The sequence below is a fragment of the Kockovaella imperatae genome (assembly GCF_002102565.1).
Source record: "Kockovaella imperatae strain NRRL Y-17943 chromosome Unknown BD324scaffold_16, whole genome shotgun sequence".
In the NCBI taxonomy this organism is placed as follows: domain Eukaryota; kingdom Fungi; phylum Basidiomycota; class Tremellomycetes; order Tremellales; family Cuniculitremaceae; genus Kockovaella; species Kockovaella imperatae.
The window spans coordinates 157,758-177,325 of NW_019028956.1; the positions used below are offsets into that span (position 1 = coordinate 157,758).

At 54.6% G+C, this 19,568-nt stretch overlaps 8 protein-coding genes across 8 annotated transcripts; 6 read left to right on the forward strand and 2 right to left on the reverse strand.

The window, feature by feature from the left end:
- Window positions 1-397: 397 nt before the first annotated feature.
- Window positions 398-2,227, forward strand: BD324DRAFT_653653 (P-loop containing nucleoside triphosphate hydrolase protein; the record flags this gene model as incomplete). Its single annotated transcript, XM_022018685.1, has 3 exons — window positions 398-770; window positions 811-1,327; window positions 1,369-2,227. 3 exons carry the CDS (start codon window positions 398-400, stop codon window positions 2,225-2,227), a joined length of 1,749 nt encoding a protein of 582 aa, XP_021868243.1.
- A 65-nt stretch (window positions 2,228-2,292) lies between these two features.
- Window positions 2,293-3,265, forward strand: BD324DRAFT_584218 (thymidylate synthase; the record flags this gene model as incomplete). The annotated part of the gene is made up of 2 exons (XM_022013668.1): window positions 2,293-2,785; window positions 2,826-3,265. 2 exons carry the CDS (start codon window positions 2,293-2,295, stop codon window positions 3,263-3,265), a joined length of 933 nt encoding a protein of 310 aa, XP_021868244.1.
- Window positions 3,266-3,276: 11 nt separating this feature from the next.
- Window positions 3,277-5,656, reverse strand: BD324DRAFT_637789 (stress-activated map kinase interacting protein 1-domain-containing protein). Its single transcript, XM_022017049.1, has 9 exons — window positions 5,610-5,656; window positions 4,511-5,574; window positions 4,397-4,471; window positions 4,116-4,362; window positions 3,851-4,080; window positions 3,750-3,817; window positions 3,642-3,716; window positions 3,430-3,604; window positions 3,277-3,394 (listed from the first exon to the last, which is right to left on the reverse strand). Exons 1-9 carry the CDS (start codon window positions 5,630-5,632, stop codon window positions 3,363-3,365), a joined length of 1,989 nt encoding a protein of 662 aa, XP_021868245.1. The 5' UTR covers window positions 5,633-5,656; the 3' UTR covers window positions 3,277-3,362.
- A 120-nt stretch (window positions 5,657-5,776) lies between these two features.
- BD324DRAFT_637791 (WD40-repeat-containing domain protein) lies at window positions 5,777-7,523 on the forward strand. Its single transcript, XM_022017050.1, has 5 exons — window positions 5,777-5,975; window positions 6,011-6,203; window positions 6,241-6,957; window positions 6,999-7,244; window positions 7,286-7,523. Exons 1-5 carry the CDS (start codon window positions 5,791-5,793, stop codon window positions 7,505-7,507), a joined length of 1,563 nt encoding a protein of 520 aa, XP_021868246.1. The 5' UTR covers window positions 5,777-5,790; the 3' UTR covers window positions 7,508-7,523.
- A 40-nt stretch (window positions 7,524-7,563) lies between these two features.
- BD324DRAFT_637794 (hypothetical protein) lies at window positions 7,564-10,381 on the forward strand. The gene is made up of 2 exons (XM_022017051.1): window positions 7,564-7,953; window positions 7,992-10,381. Exons 1-2 carry the CDS (start codon window positions 7,588-7,590, stop codon window positions 10,071-10,073), a joined length of 2,448 nt encoding a protein of 815 aa, XP_021868247.1. The 5' UTR covers window positions 7,564-7,587; the 3' UTR covers window positions 10,074-10,381.
- Window positions 10,382-10,440: 59 nt separating this feature from the next.
- BD324DRAFT_186207 (hypothetical protein) lies at window positions 10,441-15,828 on the forward strand. The gene is made up of 11 exons (XM_022012125.1): window positions 10,441-10,636; window positions 10,677-11,493; window positions 11,527-11,731; window positions 11,766-11,825; window positions 11,860-12,679; window positions 12,714-12,846; window positions 12,881-12,971; window positions 13,008-14,133; window positions 14,167-14,414; window positions 14,448-14,855; window positions 14,894-15,828. The coding sequence occupies exons 1-11, from the start codon at window positions 10,528-10,530 to the stop codon at window positions 15,707-15,709; spliced, it is 4,833 nt and encodes a 1,610-aa protein (XP_021868248.1). The 5' UTR covers window positions 10,441-10,527; the 3' UTR covers window positions 15,710-15,828.
- A 949-nt stretch (window positions 15,829-16,777) lies between these two features.
- Window positions 16,778-17,481, reverse strand: BD324DRAFT_653659 (hypothetical protein; the record flags this gene model as incomplete). Its single annotated transcript, XM_022018686.1, has 3 exons — window positions 16,778-17,171; window positions 17,232-17,315; window positions 17,363-17,481. 3 exons carry the CDS (start codon window positions 17,479-17,481, stop codon window positions 16,778-16,780), a joined length of 597 nt encoding a protein of 198 aa, XP_021868249.1.
- Window positions 17,482-18,190: 709 nt separating this feature from the next.
- BD324DRAFT_653660 (hypothetical protein) lies at window positions 18,191-19,492 on the forward strand (the record flags this gene model as incomplete). Its single annotated transcript, XM_022018687.1, has 1 exon — window positions 18,191-19,492. One exon carries the CDS (start codon window positions 18,191-18,193, stop codon window positions 19,490-19,492), a length of 1,302 nt encoding a protein of 433 aa, XP_021868250.1.
- Window positions 19,493-19,568: the final 76 nt, after the last annotated feature.

Genomic DNA, 19,568 nt, shown 5'->3' on the forward strand with positions numbered 1-19,568 from the left:
CCCTTGTGGTGAGTCTGCTCCGAAAGGCTACCACCGCATGCATCCAGTGTATCATGACACCGTGTCTCAGCCATGTGCTTGCTGCCTAGCTGCTCGTATTGAGACTGACTAGATACACACATAACACACACTCACTCACTCCCCCATTGCCACTCTGCCACATCTTGCCCGTCTCTCCCTCGTGACTTTGACGCGGTTGACTTTTTTGAACCCTGAGTCTGAAATGTTCGTGACCGGCGCCGCCTCATTTAAAAGCCTCAGCCTCTTTCCATCTTTCTCTCTTTCATCACTTGCCTCCTTCTCGTTCTTCTCGTTCTTCTCGTTCTTCGTCGTCGTCGTCCTCGTCTCTTGTATCTTTATCGACCACTTGTATCCTGTTCGAGACACACGCTTCACCATGCCTGGACCCAGCAAACGAACCCGACAAGATCCAGAAACACCGACCCGTCGAAGGACACCGCGTCCGACTCCCCCTCCTACCCCCCTCACCCGTTCCAACTCCCAGCTGACCATCCCCACGCGTCGTTCGCTGGGGTCCCATGCCAGCTTACCGAGTCCGGGCGTCTTTGGAGGTGGAACGCTGGTCAGAACGATGAGTCAACCTGCCATCCTGCTCACCAAGCCGGACTTCTCCAAAGATGACGTCCCACTTCATCCTGGGAAGGAGAATATTCCGCCGAGAAAGGATTCCGAGTCTTCTTCACGGCGCAAACGGATACGTGTCGCTCCTCGCCCACGTAGCGGTAGTGTGTCATCACGACAGAGTGATAGTGAGTCTGATGCCTCATGGACCTGGCTCTGACCACCCAGGCCGCATCTCCTCCACGCCATCTTTCCTCTCCTCGCGTTTCTCATCCCCCGCTCCCTCGTCCTTCACCTCCTCGTCTGACCTCGACCAACCATGCGACACGCCGAGGTCACCTCGTCTCGCGCTTCCCACTCCCCCACCGTCCAGTCCCTGTGAAATCGATCTCGAACCCATCAATCTCGATGCCAATCCCTACAAGGCGATCAAGTCTCGGCTCCGATTGTCCAACGCGTCAGGCATCATCGGTCGCCAAGAGGAGCAAAAGGCGATTCGAGAATATGTCGCCAGCACATACAAGCTCGACGTGGGCATGTACGTATCGGGACCACCTGGAACCGGCAAGACTGCCACGGTCAATGCCATGGCGCGTGCTCTCGGCAACGAAGGGTGGCGCCCCATCGAAGTCTGCTGCATGGGTCTCAAGGCCAATGACCTCTGGATGCACTTTGCCCAGGCTATGGGCTGCGACAATGCGGAGAACGTGGTGATCGCCGCGTTGCAGAACACGCGCGAGCCTCTGTAAGTTCTTGCCCCTTGTGACGGGTGGCTCACACCCTTAGTCTCGTGATTCTCGATGAAATCGATTCCGTCATGCCACCCGCCCCCGCAGTAGCCCCACCTGCCATCTCCCACCTCTTGTCAAAGATCTTCTCCCTGCCCACGACGACTGATGGCCGCGTCAAGGTCATTGCCATTTCCAACACGCTCGACCTCACTCTGCGCGCCCGACTTGTCCTTCCCGACGGTGCCACCCCGTCCGTTTTGCCGTTCAAGGCGTACGGAGGGCAAGACATGATCCCGATCGTCAGCTCGCGCATCGGCGACAGTATCGATCCCAAAGCACTCGAGCTCTTATCCAAAAAGGTCGAAGCTCAGAATGGGGACTTGCGCATGTGCCTTTCTGTCCTGACGTCGGCGGTCTCGCTCGCCGAAGCAGAATGGCTTAAAAAGGATACATTTGTCAAGGTATCTCTCGCCCATATCATCAAGGCGTTCACGACCTATACTCTGCGCGCAGCTGCTGGATCTAGTGCGACAGTCGACACGGTGACTGGCAAAAAGGTCCGATCCGTCCCGCTACAGGGCAAAATGGTGCTGGTCGCCATTCTCATCGCTCAGGGGCCCCTTTCCACGACGTCACTCTACACCACCTATGTGTCCCTGCTATCTCACCATTCAAGCCCGTACCCGCCGAGCTCAGAGTCCGACTATCAGGACTTGCTGTCAAATCTCGAGGTACTCGGTCTGATCACGTGTGGACCGAGCCGCAAGCTGACACTATGTTGTCGTGAAGAGGAGATACGAGATGGTCTAGGGCTTAACAGTGCGAAGCGTGGTCTTGCAGAGGATGTAGTCGCCAAGATCTGGGAGAGAGAGCAAGCCAGGTTGCGAAGGGCTTCGGGGGTTGCAGACTTGTAGTAGTTTAACGATTATTTTTTTCATGCACGCGTTTTTTAATGTTGACCATCTCATACGCGTCCGCCATGACTGTCAACTCAGAGGAGCATCAATACCTGGATCTCGTCCGGCGGATCATTGCGACTGGTCAGCACCGTCCAGACCGTACAGGAACCGGAACCTATGCTATCTTTGCGCCGCCTGCACTCCGCTTTTCTCTCGCCGACGGATCATTCCCTCTGTTGACGACCAAACGAGTCTTCACCCGAGGTATCATTGAAGAGCTCCTGTGGTTCATCTCGGGATGCACAGACGGCAAGGTGCTCACGGCAAAAGGTGTCAACATCTGGGAAGGGAACGGTAGTCGGGAATACCTCGACAAGGTCGGCCTGAGTCACCGACGCGAAGGGGATCTCGGTCCTGTCTATGGATTCCAATGGCGACACTTTGGAGCAGAGTACAAGACGTGTGACGATGATTACACGGGACAAGGGGTCGATCAGCTGGCTCAGGTCATCGAAAAGATCAAGACCAATCCAACAGATCGACGTATCATATTCACCGCTTGGAATCCAAAAGGTGAGAGCACATAGCCTCTCCACCGAAGCTAAACATTTAGACCTATCCATCATGGCCTTACCCCCCTGTCACATGTTTTGCCAATTCTTCGTCACCCTGCCCACCGAGCCTGACTCCAAGCCACGCCTCTCTTGTCTCATGTACCAACGATCATGCGATACGGGACTCGGCGTACCGTTCAACATTGCCTCCTACGCCCTGCTGACCTGCATGATCGCATTGATGACCGATACTGAACCACACGAGTTCATCCTCCAGATGGGTGATGCGCACGTCTACGCCAACCACGTTGAAGCGCTCAACACTCAGCTCGAACGTGAACCTCGCGAATTCCCCAAACTCGTCATCAAGCGGAGCAAAGAGGAGATTGGAAGCATAGATGGATTCAAAGTGGACGACTTTGAGATCGTGGGTTACAAGCCTTACAACAAAATTGGAATGACCATGTCGGTGAGTTACAACGTACGTTTTCAATGCTGATTGCAGGCATGAGCCTATCGCCTTACGGGCAGTGCTCCACGTTCCGCTTGATACGATTTCATCCTGTTGTCAGCTGGACCGACCCTTAATGCAAAACTCACAATGCCCTGATTGATGTGATGATTTCGGCTGGCGTCAGTTGTGCCCGCTATCGGACGACTCACCAGCTTGTTTCGGCGTGTCCGCCTCAAACTCGTACCTCTTTTCCGTCCCGTCCCTCCACACGTTGATCTTGAACCCTCCATACTTGCCGGAGAGCTTGCAAGACGCGACCAGACTGACATGGAACGAGGTCGTCTTCATGCTGTCAAAGAACGTCCTCGACTCGGACGGCATGATCTGCTGTCAGAAAAAAAAACGGTCAGGTCACACTCACATGAATGTAGTCACCGTCAATAGCCAGGGTCCGGGGATGACGCCCAATCGCGATCCTACGCTGGACGTGGAATTTCTGCCATTAGCGAAGGAACGAGCCATATATCACCTTGTATGTCTGGGCCAGATCTGTCGGTGGCGGCTTGACAGGCGCAGAAATGCGTTTAAAGATGGACGCTGAGATGAGCTTTGCCAATAAGTCCCCCTCACCACTCGGATCGCCACCACGGCGATCGCCAATCCTGAGCCCATGTTCGACAGCCCATTGCCGCCTGACCAGCGCCAGATTGGTGCGGCCCTCAAGACTCGCGACAGTACGGTCGAGGGGCAAAGCCAAGCTCAAGTCGGCGAGGCAGAGTACCCAATCCGAGGACGGATTCTGCAATCGCTTCCTTTTCCACAAGACTTCGGTCAGATCCGCGATGTACATGTCAGAAGGACTATACTTCAGCCGCGTCTCATCGTCTCCACCTACACGCTGATAGTCGTCGTAAAGTGCACATCGGCACTGGCAGTGATCCTGACACGGAGGAGTACAGTTTTACTCAAAGCCGAACCAAGGCCAATACTGCCCTTCATCATACTGCTAGACAGCGCTGCGTCGCTCGAAGAGGGCGACGAGCTGATTGGCGGCGGCGGCGGCGGTGGCTTGGTTTCTTGGGGTCGGATGATCCGTGATGGTCGGCGGATGATGAGTGGAGCCTTGGCAGCGTTTTGTTTGACTGTCTGTCAGCGGAGCATCGCATGCGGGCTCACTTTGAGATGCAGTCGCCTCGACAATGGCAAACTGAGTGTAGGAGAATTTGGAGACGCGACTGTCTCGATCGAGCGCTAAACCTCAGTGTCGGCCCCCCAGCCCCCATTACTCACGTGGAAAGTCTTCATCCACTTCTCCGTCATCCTCAACGATACGCAGTCCCCATCCGACGGTACTCCATCTCTGCTCCGATTCTTCCTCGCTCAACTTTGGCTCCCTTCCCTCATCCCAATATTTGAGCAGACCATGCCCAGTGACCTCCTCCACTGTGGCCTCTTTGCGTACCTTGATAGTGATAGGAGAGCTCGGCTTGGCGGAGTGAGGAAAGTAGATCTGTAGCGTGATGCCATTGGCATTCGTGCTGACCGAAGCATACAACGTGGTGAACGGGTTGACCTCGGCAGCGGGCGCACTGCTGGATACCAAGTGAGGTACATGCTTGTGAAGGGCTGCAGTCAATGCCGAAGAACCCGCTCTCCGAATCGGTTTGGGAGCAAAGTCGATCCCCGTGTCATCCATATTCAATGCCGGGGCCACAGTGCTCGCCCTCACGTCAGCTCGTAGATCTCGCTGAGCTTGATCCATTCCTGCCTCCTCCGCTTCCATTTCATCCTCATCCACATCGCTTCCCTCGTCCATTCCTCCATGAAGAGGTTCAGGATGTTCATCTGGAGGCGGTGTCCCCATGATGACTTGACTGGACTCGGTCGGGTCGATTGACGCGGCACTAAACGTAGGTTCTTCGGAATCCCTCACGCTCATGCCGTGACCGGTGACGACCGGACTCACAGTTGATTGAAGAGATTTAGGGACCGGTGCTGAGTCTGAACGAGGCCTCGCGCCCCTCGGCGTCATGTCTTCCAAGCTTGGTCTCCGACCACGACCCCGTCGACCGCTGACACGCATGCCCGCCCCTCCACTCTTTCCTCCCATGATCGTCTGTGTGTAATTGAGGCCATTGAGACTGTTCCTGCGTCGACGAGGTCGGTCATCGTCACGTTCAAGGGGTGGAGAATCCAATGCACGCTGGATCTCTGGCCATTCGTCGACTTCAGAATGGCCCGAAGCGTTGATGTAAGGGTTGAGGGCGAACGATGGGTCTAGCGAGATGATTCGAGAGGTGGAAGCGTCGTCACAGCTGCGAAGCACCGACAATCGAATGGTTTGAAGAATGTAGCTGTCGTCAGGACTGAGCTACACATCGACACTCACTCGACATCAGATATCATCGCCATGATGTAGCATCGATGACGAGCGACGAGAGCGCCCTCGCGGCGGCGTCGGTTCCTCATGATCAACACTTTCTGAAACAAAGTCACGTGGGTGCAATGACGGCAATCCCAATAATTTTCAAAACTCCATGGTCCACTTTGCACATATCTACACATTCAGCATGTCTGGGACCCTCATATCATCCCTCGCTTGGGTTCCTCGAGGGAAAGCCTCTCTAGAGCCCAAGAAGTATACTCTGGACGAAAATGAGCTGCAGCGAGTCGGGAAGCTCGGTGGACCAGGCGCTCTCGAAAAACTGCGCGAGGAAATGGCAGGATTAGACATGGACGGGGATGATTGGGAGGAGTGAGCACCAATGAGGGTCGCAGCGCTGACGACAGTGTCGACGACGGTACATCTAGCTCAGGAGCCTCTGGAGACGTCCCCATGGACACTGAGGACATGTCTGCGTTCAAGATGGACGAGTACGACAAGGAAGAGTCCACAGGTGTCGCTATGGGAGCATTTGCCAACGTCAAGGGGCTGACGTTTTACCGAGACAATGAAGAGGATCCATACATTACGCTGAAAGAGGTACGCAAAAATACTGTCTTCTGTGATTGACGCCTAGGACGAGGACGACACTGAAGAGCTCGCTCTGAGACCGACAGACGCCATGATTATCACTGCCCGAACGACCTCTGATCTATCTTCTCTCGACTTTCACGTGTATGACGACCCCAACGAAAACCTCTTTGTACATCACGATCTCATGCTCCCATCCTTTCCCCTATGCGTCGAGTGGCTCGACTTTGACTCTTCCGCCCCATCCAGCAGCAGCAACAGCGTTGCCGTCGGAGGTTTTGACCCCACAATTGAGATATGGGATGCGGACATGGTGGATGGATTGTACCCGAATGCCATCCTCGGACCAGCTCCTGGTACTGAACGCGATCTCAAGCCGAAAGGAACGGGCAAGAAGAAACGGAAACAGGTCCAATCAGAGCCAGATTATCATACCGATGCCGTGATTGCACTATCTTGGACACCGAATCATCGTCATCTTTTGCTGTCAGGATCTGCGGACGCGACCATCAAGCTCTGGGATCTGTCTCGTGAATCGCCCATGGCGGCCACAAAGAGTTGGGACAAGATTCACAAGGGTGAAAAAGTCCAAGCGGTCGAGTGGAATCGCTCGAGCACGTTGGACAAGGCGGTTCTCAGTGCGGGATACGACAGAATGGTTCAGGTGTGGGATAGTCGTGCGCCCGATCAAGGTGTGGGTACAAATGTTGGTTGTGATGTGGAGGCGGTTCGGTGGGACCCGCATGAGCCTACGGCATTCTTCGTGCGTGCATGATCGGGATTTCTTCTCACTGACCCGCCCAGGTGTCGCTGGAAAACGGCCTGATACTCGCCTATGACTCGCGAAACCTCGAGCGGCCAAAATACAGGCTGTCCGCACACGAATCTGGCGCCTCTGGATTGGATATTAACCCTCATATCCGAGGCTGCATAGCCACGGGCGGCATGGACAAGCTGGTCAAAGTGTGGAATGTTTCCGACGAGGAGACCGATGGCGTTCAGGGCAGGAAGCGAGAAATCAGCCTGGTGACCAGTCGCGATCTCGGAGTGGTAGGCAAATATCTTGATCACCCCCTCCTGACGTCGCACAGGGCAAAGTGTTCACGACTCGGTGGTGTCCGGATCCCGAGACGCCACTCACTCTCGCCGCCGCTGGGTCCAAGGCGGCATTGCAGATTTGGGATGTAGCTTCCAACCCGGGAGCTAGGAAAGCCTTTGGAGAGAGATTGAAGCGCCATGGACGATCTCTAGGGGAGATTAAGCAGAGTGGAGGTGTCGTAGGGGTCGATGAAGATAGCGAAGACGAGGAATGAAATTTTTATTATTAGGTATTAGCCGGGTTCACAAAATTTCAAGAAGCATGTTTCAGCTTTCGGCCATCACAACATACACTATGAGGCCGATCCTGTCGCGGACCTTTGCTTTGTCCTCCTCGAGCAGGGCAGCCAAGGAGTTTGGCCTGCTCGAGGAGTCTGCCAACGATGTCCCTTATCTCGGCTGGCACAAGAGAAAGATACAAAAATCGCTCGACTTGGCTGCCAGGAGGCAAGACGCTATGTACAAGAAGACACTGGGAGTCCGCAGGGAGCAGAATCGACCGACAACACGCATACAGTCTGAATTCTCTGGATTCGGTATGTTACCGAGTCCGGATGATCCCTTCCGTGCTCGGAACCCTGGAGCACCCCCCAAGCCCGCTGAGATAGTCGAGCACGAGATCAGTCATCGGTTCAAAGCTGGAGGGTACAAGGATGATTTCGTGAGTTACATTGCTTTGCGAACCCCGACTCATGTCAGCACCACGACCCCTTCTTAGATACTTCGGTATCCGATTCACTCGACTATCTCCGTGAGGCCCTGTACCCATCCCTTCCAAAAGAGGGGCGGCAAGCTCCCATCGATCCAGTCAAGGTCATCGAATGCTGTCAGCGACTTGGGCCTCCGATGGTCCTCATCCGAAATAAGCCTGATCATCCTCGACTTGTCCCCCTGGATCCATACGTGGACAAAATATTTGAGGTCCTGGTCCCTGTCTACTCTTCAGGTCCTCTTCCGACACCGATCCATCAGACAGAGGTCATCGAAACGCTGGAGCGATGTCTGAGCCGAGTCATGTATGCCCACCTCGATGCTACAACACCGGAGGCACACAAGAAATGGCGCAAGAACTTTGCTCAAGCTGCTGAACTCTACGCCAAGGTGGTCATGTACCAGGCACAGATCTCCAGACACGATCCTGCTCGCCTAAACAACCTCTTACGACTGGTCGATCGTTTCCTCGATCATTATAGCTCCACATTCAACTATTACATTCCCGTGCCTCTGGCCGCAACACTCGTCCTTCTCATGATCCAGACCGGAAATTCATTTACACCGAGCAAGTCGGGCAGCGAGGACTACAGAGTTGTCTGGCCATCCCCCGAGGTCGTGGCGGAGAGACTGGAAGGCATCACACCCGAGGACGTGGCCAACATTTACTCCTTGCGACCATTCCCTCCTTTACCCGCCAACCTCGGCGCCAAGCTGAAAGCGATCTGCAAAGAAGACGACGGTCGACGCTTTGCCCAAGTCTGGCGCCAATTCCGCGACACCGTTGACGAGCCCAAGCGTTTCATCTCCAGCGAGCCGGACGATTACCAGAAGGTGTTCGGCATCTTTTATTACCGCCTCACCAAACATGTCTCCGAGAACCGTCATTGGCGCGAATCGAGATGGCCCATCCCAATGAACAAGCTGCGGAAGGAGATTCTATCTCGCATTGACAAGCCATATCCCGCTTACGTCCTCCATGGGATGCTCTACGCCAGGACCCGCCCTATCTCCTCCTATGAACCGCCGGAAGGGGTTGATCCCAACGTGCCCGTTGACACGGAAACACGTGCTGCACAGCTGGCTCACATCTGGCAAATCGCTCAAGAGCCAGATCACGGCCGCGACGCCAAGTTTTACAGCCTCTATGTCTCTGCCTTGGCCTCTTTAAACCGTCCAGACATGGTTTACGACGCATGGGAAAAGTGTCTGCGGGAGAAAAAGGTTTCCGACTGGCCACCGATAACCGTTTTCAACCAAGTCCTGGCCGCTCTCCTGAGATGCCCCGACCTTGGCGTCAAATGGGCACTATCCCTCTGGAGACAGGCCTGTGCAAAGTCGTCCTCCATCAAGATGGACCACTACACCATCGCCGCGATGCTCGAACATTATGCAAAGAAGGGTGAGGTCGAGGAGATGCAGAAAATCATCGCAATTGGCGCGAAGCGTGGCCTCGAGCCCAATGGCGTCATCTATGGCACCTTGATCAAAGGCATGTCTCGTGCTGGTCGATTCGACCTGGTCGAATCCACGTTGCGCCTCATGACAGAGCAAGGCATTGCCCCCAGTCAACGATTGTTCCCGACCCTAGTGGCGGGTCTCACCCACGTAGGATTGTTGGAACGCTTGCGAGAGGCGGAAAAATTGTTCACAGTCGCCGACAAGTTTGGGGTCAAGGTTGATCTGTTCAGCTGGGCGTCTCTGATTGGAGGATATTTCCGAGGAGGGTGGTCTGAAGAAGGATGGGACGCTGTCAGACGAATGGAAGCGGCTGGAGTCAAGATGAATCAGACGGCATACAATCTGGTGATACAAGAAGCTGGGAAAAAGGTTGCACGCCGGCACGGGTCCGAGCGGATTGGGTTGGAGATTGTGAAGCGCATGTTGGTGGAAAAGGTGTTTCCAGGTCGTAAATCGTGGGAACTCCTTTTGGAACCATTGGTCAAGGCGGAGTATTGGAATACGGCTCAAGAAGCCTACACGTTGATGGAAAATACGAGGAGCGCGCCAGATTCACCCTTGTTGAGAAAGATACAGAAACATCTCCAGTGGAAGCGGTCTTGGACTTAATGTATCCCAAAGAACGACCTCGTCCATCCAAGTCGGAGGTAGCGATCAAACGCTGGGAAACATGAGCGAGAATCGTTCAAGAGCTAGGCTCACCCCAATAGCTAAACCGTCTGCCATACCACTTGCCAAAGAATGGAATGATGACTATGCTGAGCACCGTCTCGAGTTGGCGTAATGACTCTTCCCATTCTTCCTGAATCATCGCTGCTTCATCTTCAGAGTCCCATTCTGATTCTGATGGCAAGGATGGATAGTCGGACACGTCGCTATGGCGTCGAGGATATGGGATGGGCATGATTCAATGGGTGATGTAGAATTGATGAGAGAGAGAGAGAGAGTTTTGAGTCAATGAATTTCCGGCGGAATTAATTCACATTGAGGATCGTCGACGAGCTCCTACCTACCTGTTTGACTCTTGTCCATACGCTGACCCCACCATGACATCCTCCTGACGATGCCTCCTCAGCCCTTGACCAGCGAGGCTGGACCCTCGACAGATCTCTTCGTGGAGGACTTTGGACCGCCGATATGGCGAACGGTCTTGAACAAACGAGCAGATCTCGGTGAGTCTGAAAGCCCTCATCCGTGTGCTCATTCGACCAGGTTATCCAGACTTTTACCCCTCTCGGCCTGGGTTTGGCCAACCAGAGGATATTCTGACGGAGGAGAATGTCAAGAATGGATATTCTGCCAGACCTTTCGTCACGGTCACCTCGGCGGAGAGCTTCTCGATGCATGGACCGATCCATAACCAACTGGTCAATGGATGTTTGGCCACGCTCAACAAGCTCGGCAGGGAAATCATTGAGAAACGCGACGAGTGTATGCCTCAATTTGGAGAACGGGCCTTTCGCATACCTGTCCGAGTGACTTATAACGATGTCAAACGAACTCAGTTCCTGTCCGATCTCGCCAACCCAAACGTCCCACTGTACAAGCTCATGAGGAATCCGATACCTCATGGGTTCAAGGGTTTGGAGCTGCTCGACACCATGTTCTCGCCTTCTTTCGTTCCTGCTCACAATCGATCTATCAGTGGCCCCCAGGCTTCGGCACTCCCTCAATCCATCGCCATTGACCGCGCAGTTTGGTTCATCCGAGTCTTGGGATCAAACGAGATCTCAGCCCATCGTGGCAGAGCCCAGCCAGTCTCCGCGCCCTCGGCACCTTCTCCCGCGGCGGCAGTCACCCCTTCCTCGTCCTTGTCCCAAAATACCAGTGTGGCTTTGCCGCTGTCGAGCAGTGACTGGCACACGCAAGAGTTTACGACGCTGTACACCAATTGGCTGAGGATCCAGCTGGGTCAGCTGTCACTGCCCACAGTACAGACGAGAGGAGTGCCGGCGCCACGGTCGGGTGCTACCAGTGTGCTCGGCGATGAAAAGGCGAGGGCTCGGTGGCTCGTCAAGTGGAACTATAGGTGAGAAAGCGTGATGATTGAGCTCATGGAAAGTCTTGCTCTCCTCCGTCAACTATTTAACCGTCACCTAATATCTGCAAGAGTTTTAGGCGCTTGGCTGGTGGACATGCTCGCCTCGTCCAATCTTGCTCAGCTTGGCTTTGTCGCTCGTCTCGCAGCCGATCACATCACTGCGCTCGCTCGGCATGTGCACATCGCCAGACCGTGTCTCCGCGCCGCGTGCGATAGGATAGTAGAGGTGAAAACATGGAACAGGACATGGCTGACCTCAGATCCGTGAAGCGAAAATGCCCCTGGAGAATGTCGAGATGGTGCTCAAGTCACTCATACAGGTCCGTTCAGTCTAGTCATTTGAACTGACGTCAGGTGCTATGTCGGTGCGACGAAATGGCCCTTATGAACCCATCGCTTTGGCGCAAGCATCGAGACTTGATTCTCTCACTCGTCAACCCGTCACCCTCAATCGCCTCGTTGGAGGAACGATCCAAGGTACTCATGTTCAAGCCTCCCTCTACGGGCAGTCTATCGACGCCGCGTCGGCAACAGATGGAAGATCTCCAAAAATTGGACAGCATGAATGCCGAAACAAACATGCTTCAGCTGTGTCTGTCCTACTTTGACGGGAATGCCTCACCAACGAGCTCGACACTCGACGTAGGGCGATTCGACGAAAAAGTCGTTGTCCTGTTAAATTGGGCCATGGGCTCATTCCAGCTGGGGATACACCGTGCCTATGCTGTTCACACCTTGCTAGTCATGTGGAGGGAAAAATTTGACGAGCATCAGTCAAAGGCCACGCGGTCCGCTGCAATGGACTTTTTCCCGACACTCTATCAATGGCTTGACACGTCGGAAGCGGCCAAGAGCAGACAAAACGCCCAAGCCATCGGTATCACCTTTGGCGAGCTGACTCGTCAGGGGTTGTTCTCCTATGGCCGGTATCTCCAAACGCTCATCGCACAAGGTCACTCAGCTCGATTTGATCTGTCAGCTTCGAGCCACCACCTGCGCATCCTTCGATCGCTCCCGATCTTTGTCCAGGGCAAGGATCTGTTGCATCAGCGCAGACTTGCTCTGACTGGAGGCAACAAGCAGCTGTTGGCCATGCATGAAACGGAGGAGAAGGAGATCATGGCAGAGTTTGAAGAAGAGTGCAAGGAGTTTGTCCCAGAGGTCTTCGGCTACAGTGAGGGCGAAAGAAAGGCTAAGCTGACTTCTAGAACGCTACGGTGCCAGTACCCAGTACAAGGAGGCTGTCTATCACCACCTACGGTCGACGAACAAAATCACCAGGCATTTATTTTTGCAGGCTCGATTCTGGATCTATCCCTTGGCAGTATCCAGCCTGGTCATGTGAGTCCAAGCGTCGACTTTACTGACCTCTCAGTCAAGGACGACGCCCAGCCATCGATGCGTCGGCCTTCGCTCGGATTCTTCACGTTTTCAGAGAATGTAACGGTTATTCGACCATGGCTGACGTGAGTCATGTCCGTCTGAAGTTCACTCACCATCAGTACCTCGTCAAAGCTCTCCAAATCAACCGTGACATTGATATTCTCGACTGTATCATCGACACGATCCGCCGCGATGCCGATGTATGGACCGCGATGGATCGCTGGGAATTGTTGACAGACGCCTTGATGGAGCGAAACGCCGCACAGGACACCGCAGGTCAACATCATGCAGCCTTGGCCTCTCTCCTCGTCGAACTCGCGCGGCGTGACCGACTGTCCGCAGAGGACCTAGCCGAAGTCCAGTCGTCCATCGACTCTCACCGCAAAGCCCGTCCTGATCCCTCGACAACCTTTTTCGACGGGGCGCAGAGCATGGACGGCGTGAGACAGGTGATGGCGAAAGGGGACGTCACTGCAGCCTCGTTGCTCGGAGCAAAACTCTTCGTTCGTCATGGCCCATTTGAAAATTGGTCGACGCTCTGGTGGGAGACCCTCGTCGATGCGATACAGACGAGCACACATGCCACGATTGTGGATGCTGTAACTGCCCAGATTGCAACCGTCTTTGAGCAGGCCGAGGGTCAGTTGGATTCCGTCGTCGACGCGTGGCTCCAGACGGTCACGAATCCCATCGAACTTTTATCAAACGGCTCTCATCTCTGTACCATTCTGCTCCACGAGTGCGCGCACCGCCATCTCCGACTCGTTTCGCGGACACTCGAGACATTGGTGTATCCTGTCTGGGCCAAATGCGCCGCCGCGACCCTCAAGGACGGATCATGTTCACATCCGCTTTCCGTCACCAACAGCGTCACCCTCTGCCAACAGCTTCTCCTGACCAAACCACCGAATCAATCGCTACCACCAACAAGTCTCCGCCAGGCTCTCGTTCTGCAGACCGAGCGAGGCGAAACACTCAAAGGCGCCCACGTCATTTCCCTGCTGCAGCATCTGCCATTCTTGGTCATCCTTGAAAAGGGATCCGCCACGCCGGAGCGGTTGCAGACCCAAATCTCCCTCCTCTTGGAGCAGCTTGCCGCCACACCTCATTTCAAAGCGGCCGCTTTTCGCCACCTGGACGTGCTCAAAGATGCTTTCCTGTCAAACGAATGGAGCGAGTCGTCGATGGAAAATCTGGAGGCGGGTATGGTTGATGTGCTCAAGATGATCATGTCGCAGGGGACGAGTGAGTCGCTCCAGTCAGCGCGGCTGACAACAGACAATGACATTGCATCCCTTGAATCGAGTCCCCGATCCAGCGCGTGGCGATGGACATCTATCGTCTTGAGTATGCGTGTGGACTTCAAACGTCTGGCCATGCGTATCAACAGTGATGGTGACACCAGCGAGGCCAAGACCACTCTCAGTCAGCTGGTCCGCTCTAATCTTGATCGGGACATGTCCGCAGACGATGCCGATCTGTTGTGTGAGGCCATCCGAGGGATTGAGAGGGTTGTAGCACAAGAGGTGAGTGTGGTTGAGTCACTTGACTGACTCTAGATCATTTCGTTTGGGATCGAGCGACTAGGCGCCTTGCTTGCCCAAGTCATTGATGCGGACTCCCAAGCACAGACGGACCATCCGTGCAAAAGTATAGACCTCTTGCTTCGAGTCTTGGACAGTGCCAGTCGGACATCGCCTTTGCCGTGGGGCGATCACGCGATTCTCACAGCTCGCCATGCTCTGCTCGACTTGATCTCGGTGGCTCTCCAGTCCATTGAGAGGCAATTCGCTTCCGACGAATCTGAATTGCCAGGCGATGATCCGCCCAAATCTTCAGAGCTGCTTCACGTCGCCTTTCGCCTCTTGCGCTTCAGTCTTGGTCTGCCCATCGTGGAATCGCCGAATCCGACTCTGCCTCGTCCCGACTTTGGCCGGCTTGCCACGGCTTTTGCCAGGTTGCTCTCGGTGAGTTTGCTTTGCTATCGACAGCTCTGACCAGTCAGGCTCTCCCGACTTCCATCGGTGATCGGGCTACAATTCGCCTGGGTGACATGCTGGCGTATATTCTCGACAGTGCACCATCACGTGCCACTGTCCATTCGGCTCTGGTCGCCGAAGTTTCCCTGCATCAGTCAAAGGCTTCGATACTTCAGGCTCTGTCTATCCTCTCGATTCGACACCGACCGACAGCGCTGAATCTAGGCGATGACACTGTTCCACTCGACGACAGACCATGGGAATTGTTTGAGCGTCTCGACCCCAAACCACGTCGCGCCAAAGGTCAAGACTTTTACCTCGCGAGCAAGAAGTACAAGGATACTGCCGCCATCAGCATGGCCCTCTTTGCTCCAAGAATCGAGTATGATGCGATGCCTCGAGACGAGGAGGATGACGATGCTGCGTCTGAAGCGTCTGACCCCGATCTGTACGCCTCGGAGCGGGATCTCGGCAACGATCTGGCGGGTGAATCTAGCATGCTTAAGCAATTTACCACGGCGATCTATGGTGGGCCAGAAGAGGCATCTATAGAAGACGACATTGTCATTCATCACGCCTCGCCCACAACCTCGGTCTCCTCACCATCCAACCTGCTCAGACCACGCCGAGCCTCGACACGTGGCATGCCGACTGGATCAGACAAGGACCCGATCCCCCTCGTTGACGATGACGATGACGATGACGATGACGATGATAGCGGAAGCGAGGAGGATGAACCTGAGCTTCTGCCTCCTCGAGGTAAACGACCTCGGGTCGCGAGCAAGTCGACAGGAAGTGTGGGAGGCAAGACGACGAGAAAGACGACTGGGGGGAAAATGTAGGGAGGAAGGCAACGGGTGGGAAGGCAAGAGTCGGCGGGAAGGCGCCGTCAAAAGGCCATGGAAGAAGACGATCTGTCAACGAGTAGTGATGCATATACTCGGCAGCTCTCGGGGAACCCTATGGGTCATTTGATGCTGACTCTGAATGACGAATGATTATTGCTCACAATTCGCATCACTGCTTACAACGCCATGACTGACAGCCGCCTGCAAAAAGAGGCCCATGAACACTGTGTTCGCCGCTTCACGAGAAATATGGCAACCAACCAGAGAGGCTGTGGCATTTCGTGCCATATCCCCAGTGCTTCCCAGGTCAGAGCGCAGCCACACCGATTGGTCCAGATTGGGCAGCACTTCGACGTAGCCTGTTTCGCTGTGCAGGAATGTTACAGCCGCCTCTCATGTTCGCCGAACCAGACCGCCACGGCGGAGGGCAGCTGAAGTATCTCGAGGTATGAAAGAGTCGACATTAAGATGACACGATCCTTGACTCGTACGTAGACATCACGAAATCCAGAGCGTCATGCCCATTGAAGAATACTGCTCCCCATATCGTCAAAGGCTACCGCGAATGCCACCGTGACCCAAGGCCCAGCGGACCGAATTGACGCATCAGAGCAGGAAAGGGGCGTGGGCTACAAAGTGGGGAGCGTACCATGCCGATACCGAACGGCACCATCGGGTCCCCGATGGATACTGTGGAGATGGATGCGGAAGGAGCTGGCATGGTCTTTTCGAGATTGTTGTGCCGTCCGCTGGACTTCAGTATCCTCCTCAGAGGGCAGTCGAGGTTGTGCTTCACCTTTGAGAGCTTGGTTCTGAGGAAAGGGGCTCAAGCGGAGAAAGGAGTGCGCCTGCGAAACGATGAGAAGTTTGCTATGTCGCGGAATCCCTTGTTGTTCTGGTCTTGATGCATCGGTCAAAGGATCTACTAGAATGCGAGAATGTTAAACGAATAATCGTCTTGGGGGATCCAGACGAGAGAGACCACCGTTTCTTCCCAAGTTTTTGCATTGACTCTATTCAAGACCATATCACAATGTCCTCACACAACGGTTTCGTCAACGTCTACGCTTTGCAGAAGAAGGTGGAGGAGCCAAGCGAGACCCAAGCCGATGGCGCATCCGCCGCCAGCGGCCAAAGTGCCGTGGATTCGCTGAAGGCGATTCTCCAAGCGGACTCAACGAGGGGTAATGCGCCCACTTTGGAGACCAAGGACGGAGCAACAGAGTCGTCGGCCGGTGACACTTCGGTCGCGTCGGAGAAGTAGGCTGAGAAGTTTCCTGTGATCTCCAGTAGGGAAGTTGGCGATGCATGGCCCGCAAGAGCCCTTGGGGTAGCCTCTGTAGGGTGGTTCATTACCGGCCGTTTTGAGACTGGCATCGGTCTGAGCGCAGACGATCGAGCGACGCATTGATCATGTCTAAGCGCTACTGATATTGAATCTCTGCCCAGGTCTTCCCTTTTGGCGGATGAGCCCTGGATTTCCCACGTCAGCAAGAGCTTCTACGCTAGCGCTCACAGTATCTTTGGATCGATTACGATCTGACCACTCTGTGAGTCTATAACGGCGTTTGTGACTTCAATTGCAGGACCCTTGCCGCACCTGGAAGTTTTGATCGTCAGCGATCAAAAGACCTGAGCAAGACGTACTGTCTAAAGATCCGGTCGAGAGGCCAGCAAGTGACCTTGACTCCGGGTTTACACTCGTACTGTCGTATGGAGAACAACTTGCATGGATCAGGTCGAGTAGGAGGCTTGTCTGTGCTCATGGTGATATGTTCAATGTTGCGAGGTTTTAGTTCGGGTCCGAGTCATGAATGACGATCAAGCAGGCTAATCTTTATTACTTCGGCTTCCTGGTATCGCCTCTCAGAGCTCCTGAATGGACCTCCAATTGATGCTCTGGCCTCTGATCGGTGCTCTGGGCAGCCTTGGCCCGCACTGACTGGTCCGAATCGAGCTCATTCTGTGACTTGTCTTAGATGCGGTCCCAGAGCTGTGGAAAAGGTGTCTGACCTTTGCAAAAGTGGACAGAGACTGATACCAGCTGGGACTGACTCTAGGCCTGGATTAGCCCAGAGCCCCATCTGTATCGAGCTAATGGTATCAAGTGTGACTCAAAGACAATGGAAGAAAGGCAAGAGGCCGAGGTCCCTTTGATCGCGAGATACCTTATTGTTTTGATGTGCATTGATCATCTCCAGAGACACCCTTTTGTTGTTGTTGTTGTGCAAAGCTGAATGATCTACTGAACATCAAACGCCCCTCTTATTGTCACCTCTCACCTATATTCACAGACTGTCAAACTCATTGTCTTTCGTGGACGCGACTCTATGGAAGGGCCATCGCTCAGTCACGCTGCTCATCTGTCTCTATAATTGTAACCATCTCTCCACTCAACAACGCTCTCTCCTTCGCAACGTTCGCCTTGTCACATCTCACATCATCATCTTGACCTCTAGCGACGCCACTCCAACCATGGCTCGATCCTACACCCCGCTCTGGAGAGCTCCGTTGATCTCTACCTCACCCACGACAAACTCCTTCGACCTCGATCCTACACTCACACCCCATCGTCGCTCCTCCTTGCCATCATCCGTCCGCTCTCCGCCACCACCGCAACCAAGACCGTTCGAGATTCACTATGATCCGTGTGCTGGACCACGCAAAGCGCCTCGCCCGCCACAGTACCGACACCGGAGGAAACGATCCAGGCATATGCGCTTCAAGGATCCAGCTCATTCGGGATTGTTCACCTTGACCGAGGTCATGGAAGAGGAGGAAGTCAGACCAGTGGCGTATGCGACACCCTCTATCAGTCGCACACCCAGCGCTGTCCCGTCTTCAACCTGTTTCCCATGTCCATCGCCACGGGTCGAGCTGAGCACCACATCAGACGTTCTGGCCGTGGGTGAGATGGAGGAGATTGTTCTGGAGGAAACGTCCACGGAAGAAGAGGTACCATGCTCGCCCCCATTCGTCTTTGACGAGCTCATCCCGGAGACACTTGCTAGACCCTCTCGTCGCCCTCCGCCACTGGACTTGTCAAAAAAGCCACTCTCCCGGTACCGATCTCACCCATTCGCCTCTTCACATCCTCCATCAGAGCCCCGGCCGCTCTCCGACTCCTCACTCCTATCACCGCTCCCCATCCTATCCCCGGGCGTATTCCGCGCCAGACAGCGGTCCGCCTCGACACCTTCGCCTCAGGAGGAGACGGCGTTCAAGATGGCACGTCCGCTGGAGGATATTCGCCCGCCACATTCCCGCCACGAGACGAGCTCTGCCACATCGTCGCGAGGGTCAGATGTCGACCTCGAGTCTGTCCTCCAGGAACTATTGGCCTCGTGTGGGGAGATCTCCCCTCGGTTCAGTCAAGACTATTCTGAAGACTGGACAGTGTTTGTAGAGAAGGGCAACGAGAGGCCGTTATCCTGCCAGTCCCTCACATCCGAGGCGAGCTGCGACATGGCCTCGTTTCCTCTTCCACCCGCTCGGCAGCTCGGCAGTCCGATCGCCCTGTCGCCTCTGTTGGTCACACCTGTGACGCCTCCAGAAACCACTTGCAATCCCTTTGACTCGCCTGTGACACGAACATCCGAACGGGGGACATCTTGGCGTCCAAAATTATCTAGTACTCACTCCTTCCTTCAAGCAATGTCAAGGAACGAGGAGATGCTGCCTGCCTCTCCCACTCCATCAGGGAGTACTTCTTCGTCGGGATCTTCCGGTTCGAGATTGCCGAAGCGTAAAGGGCTGCCAGAGATGTGGCTGGCCTAATGTGACGACAATGACGAGATGTGGCATACAACGGCAACGACCTTGTGGACGACCTAAGACATTCTTGTAGTGCTAC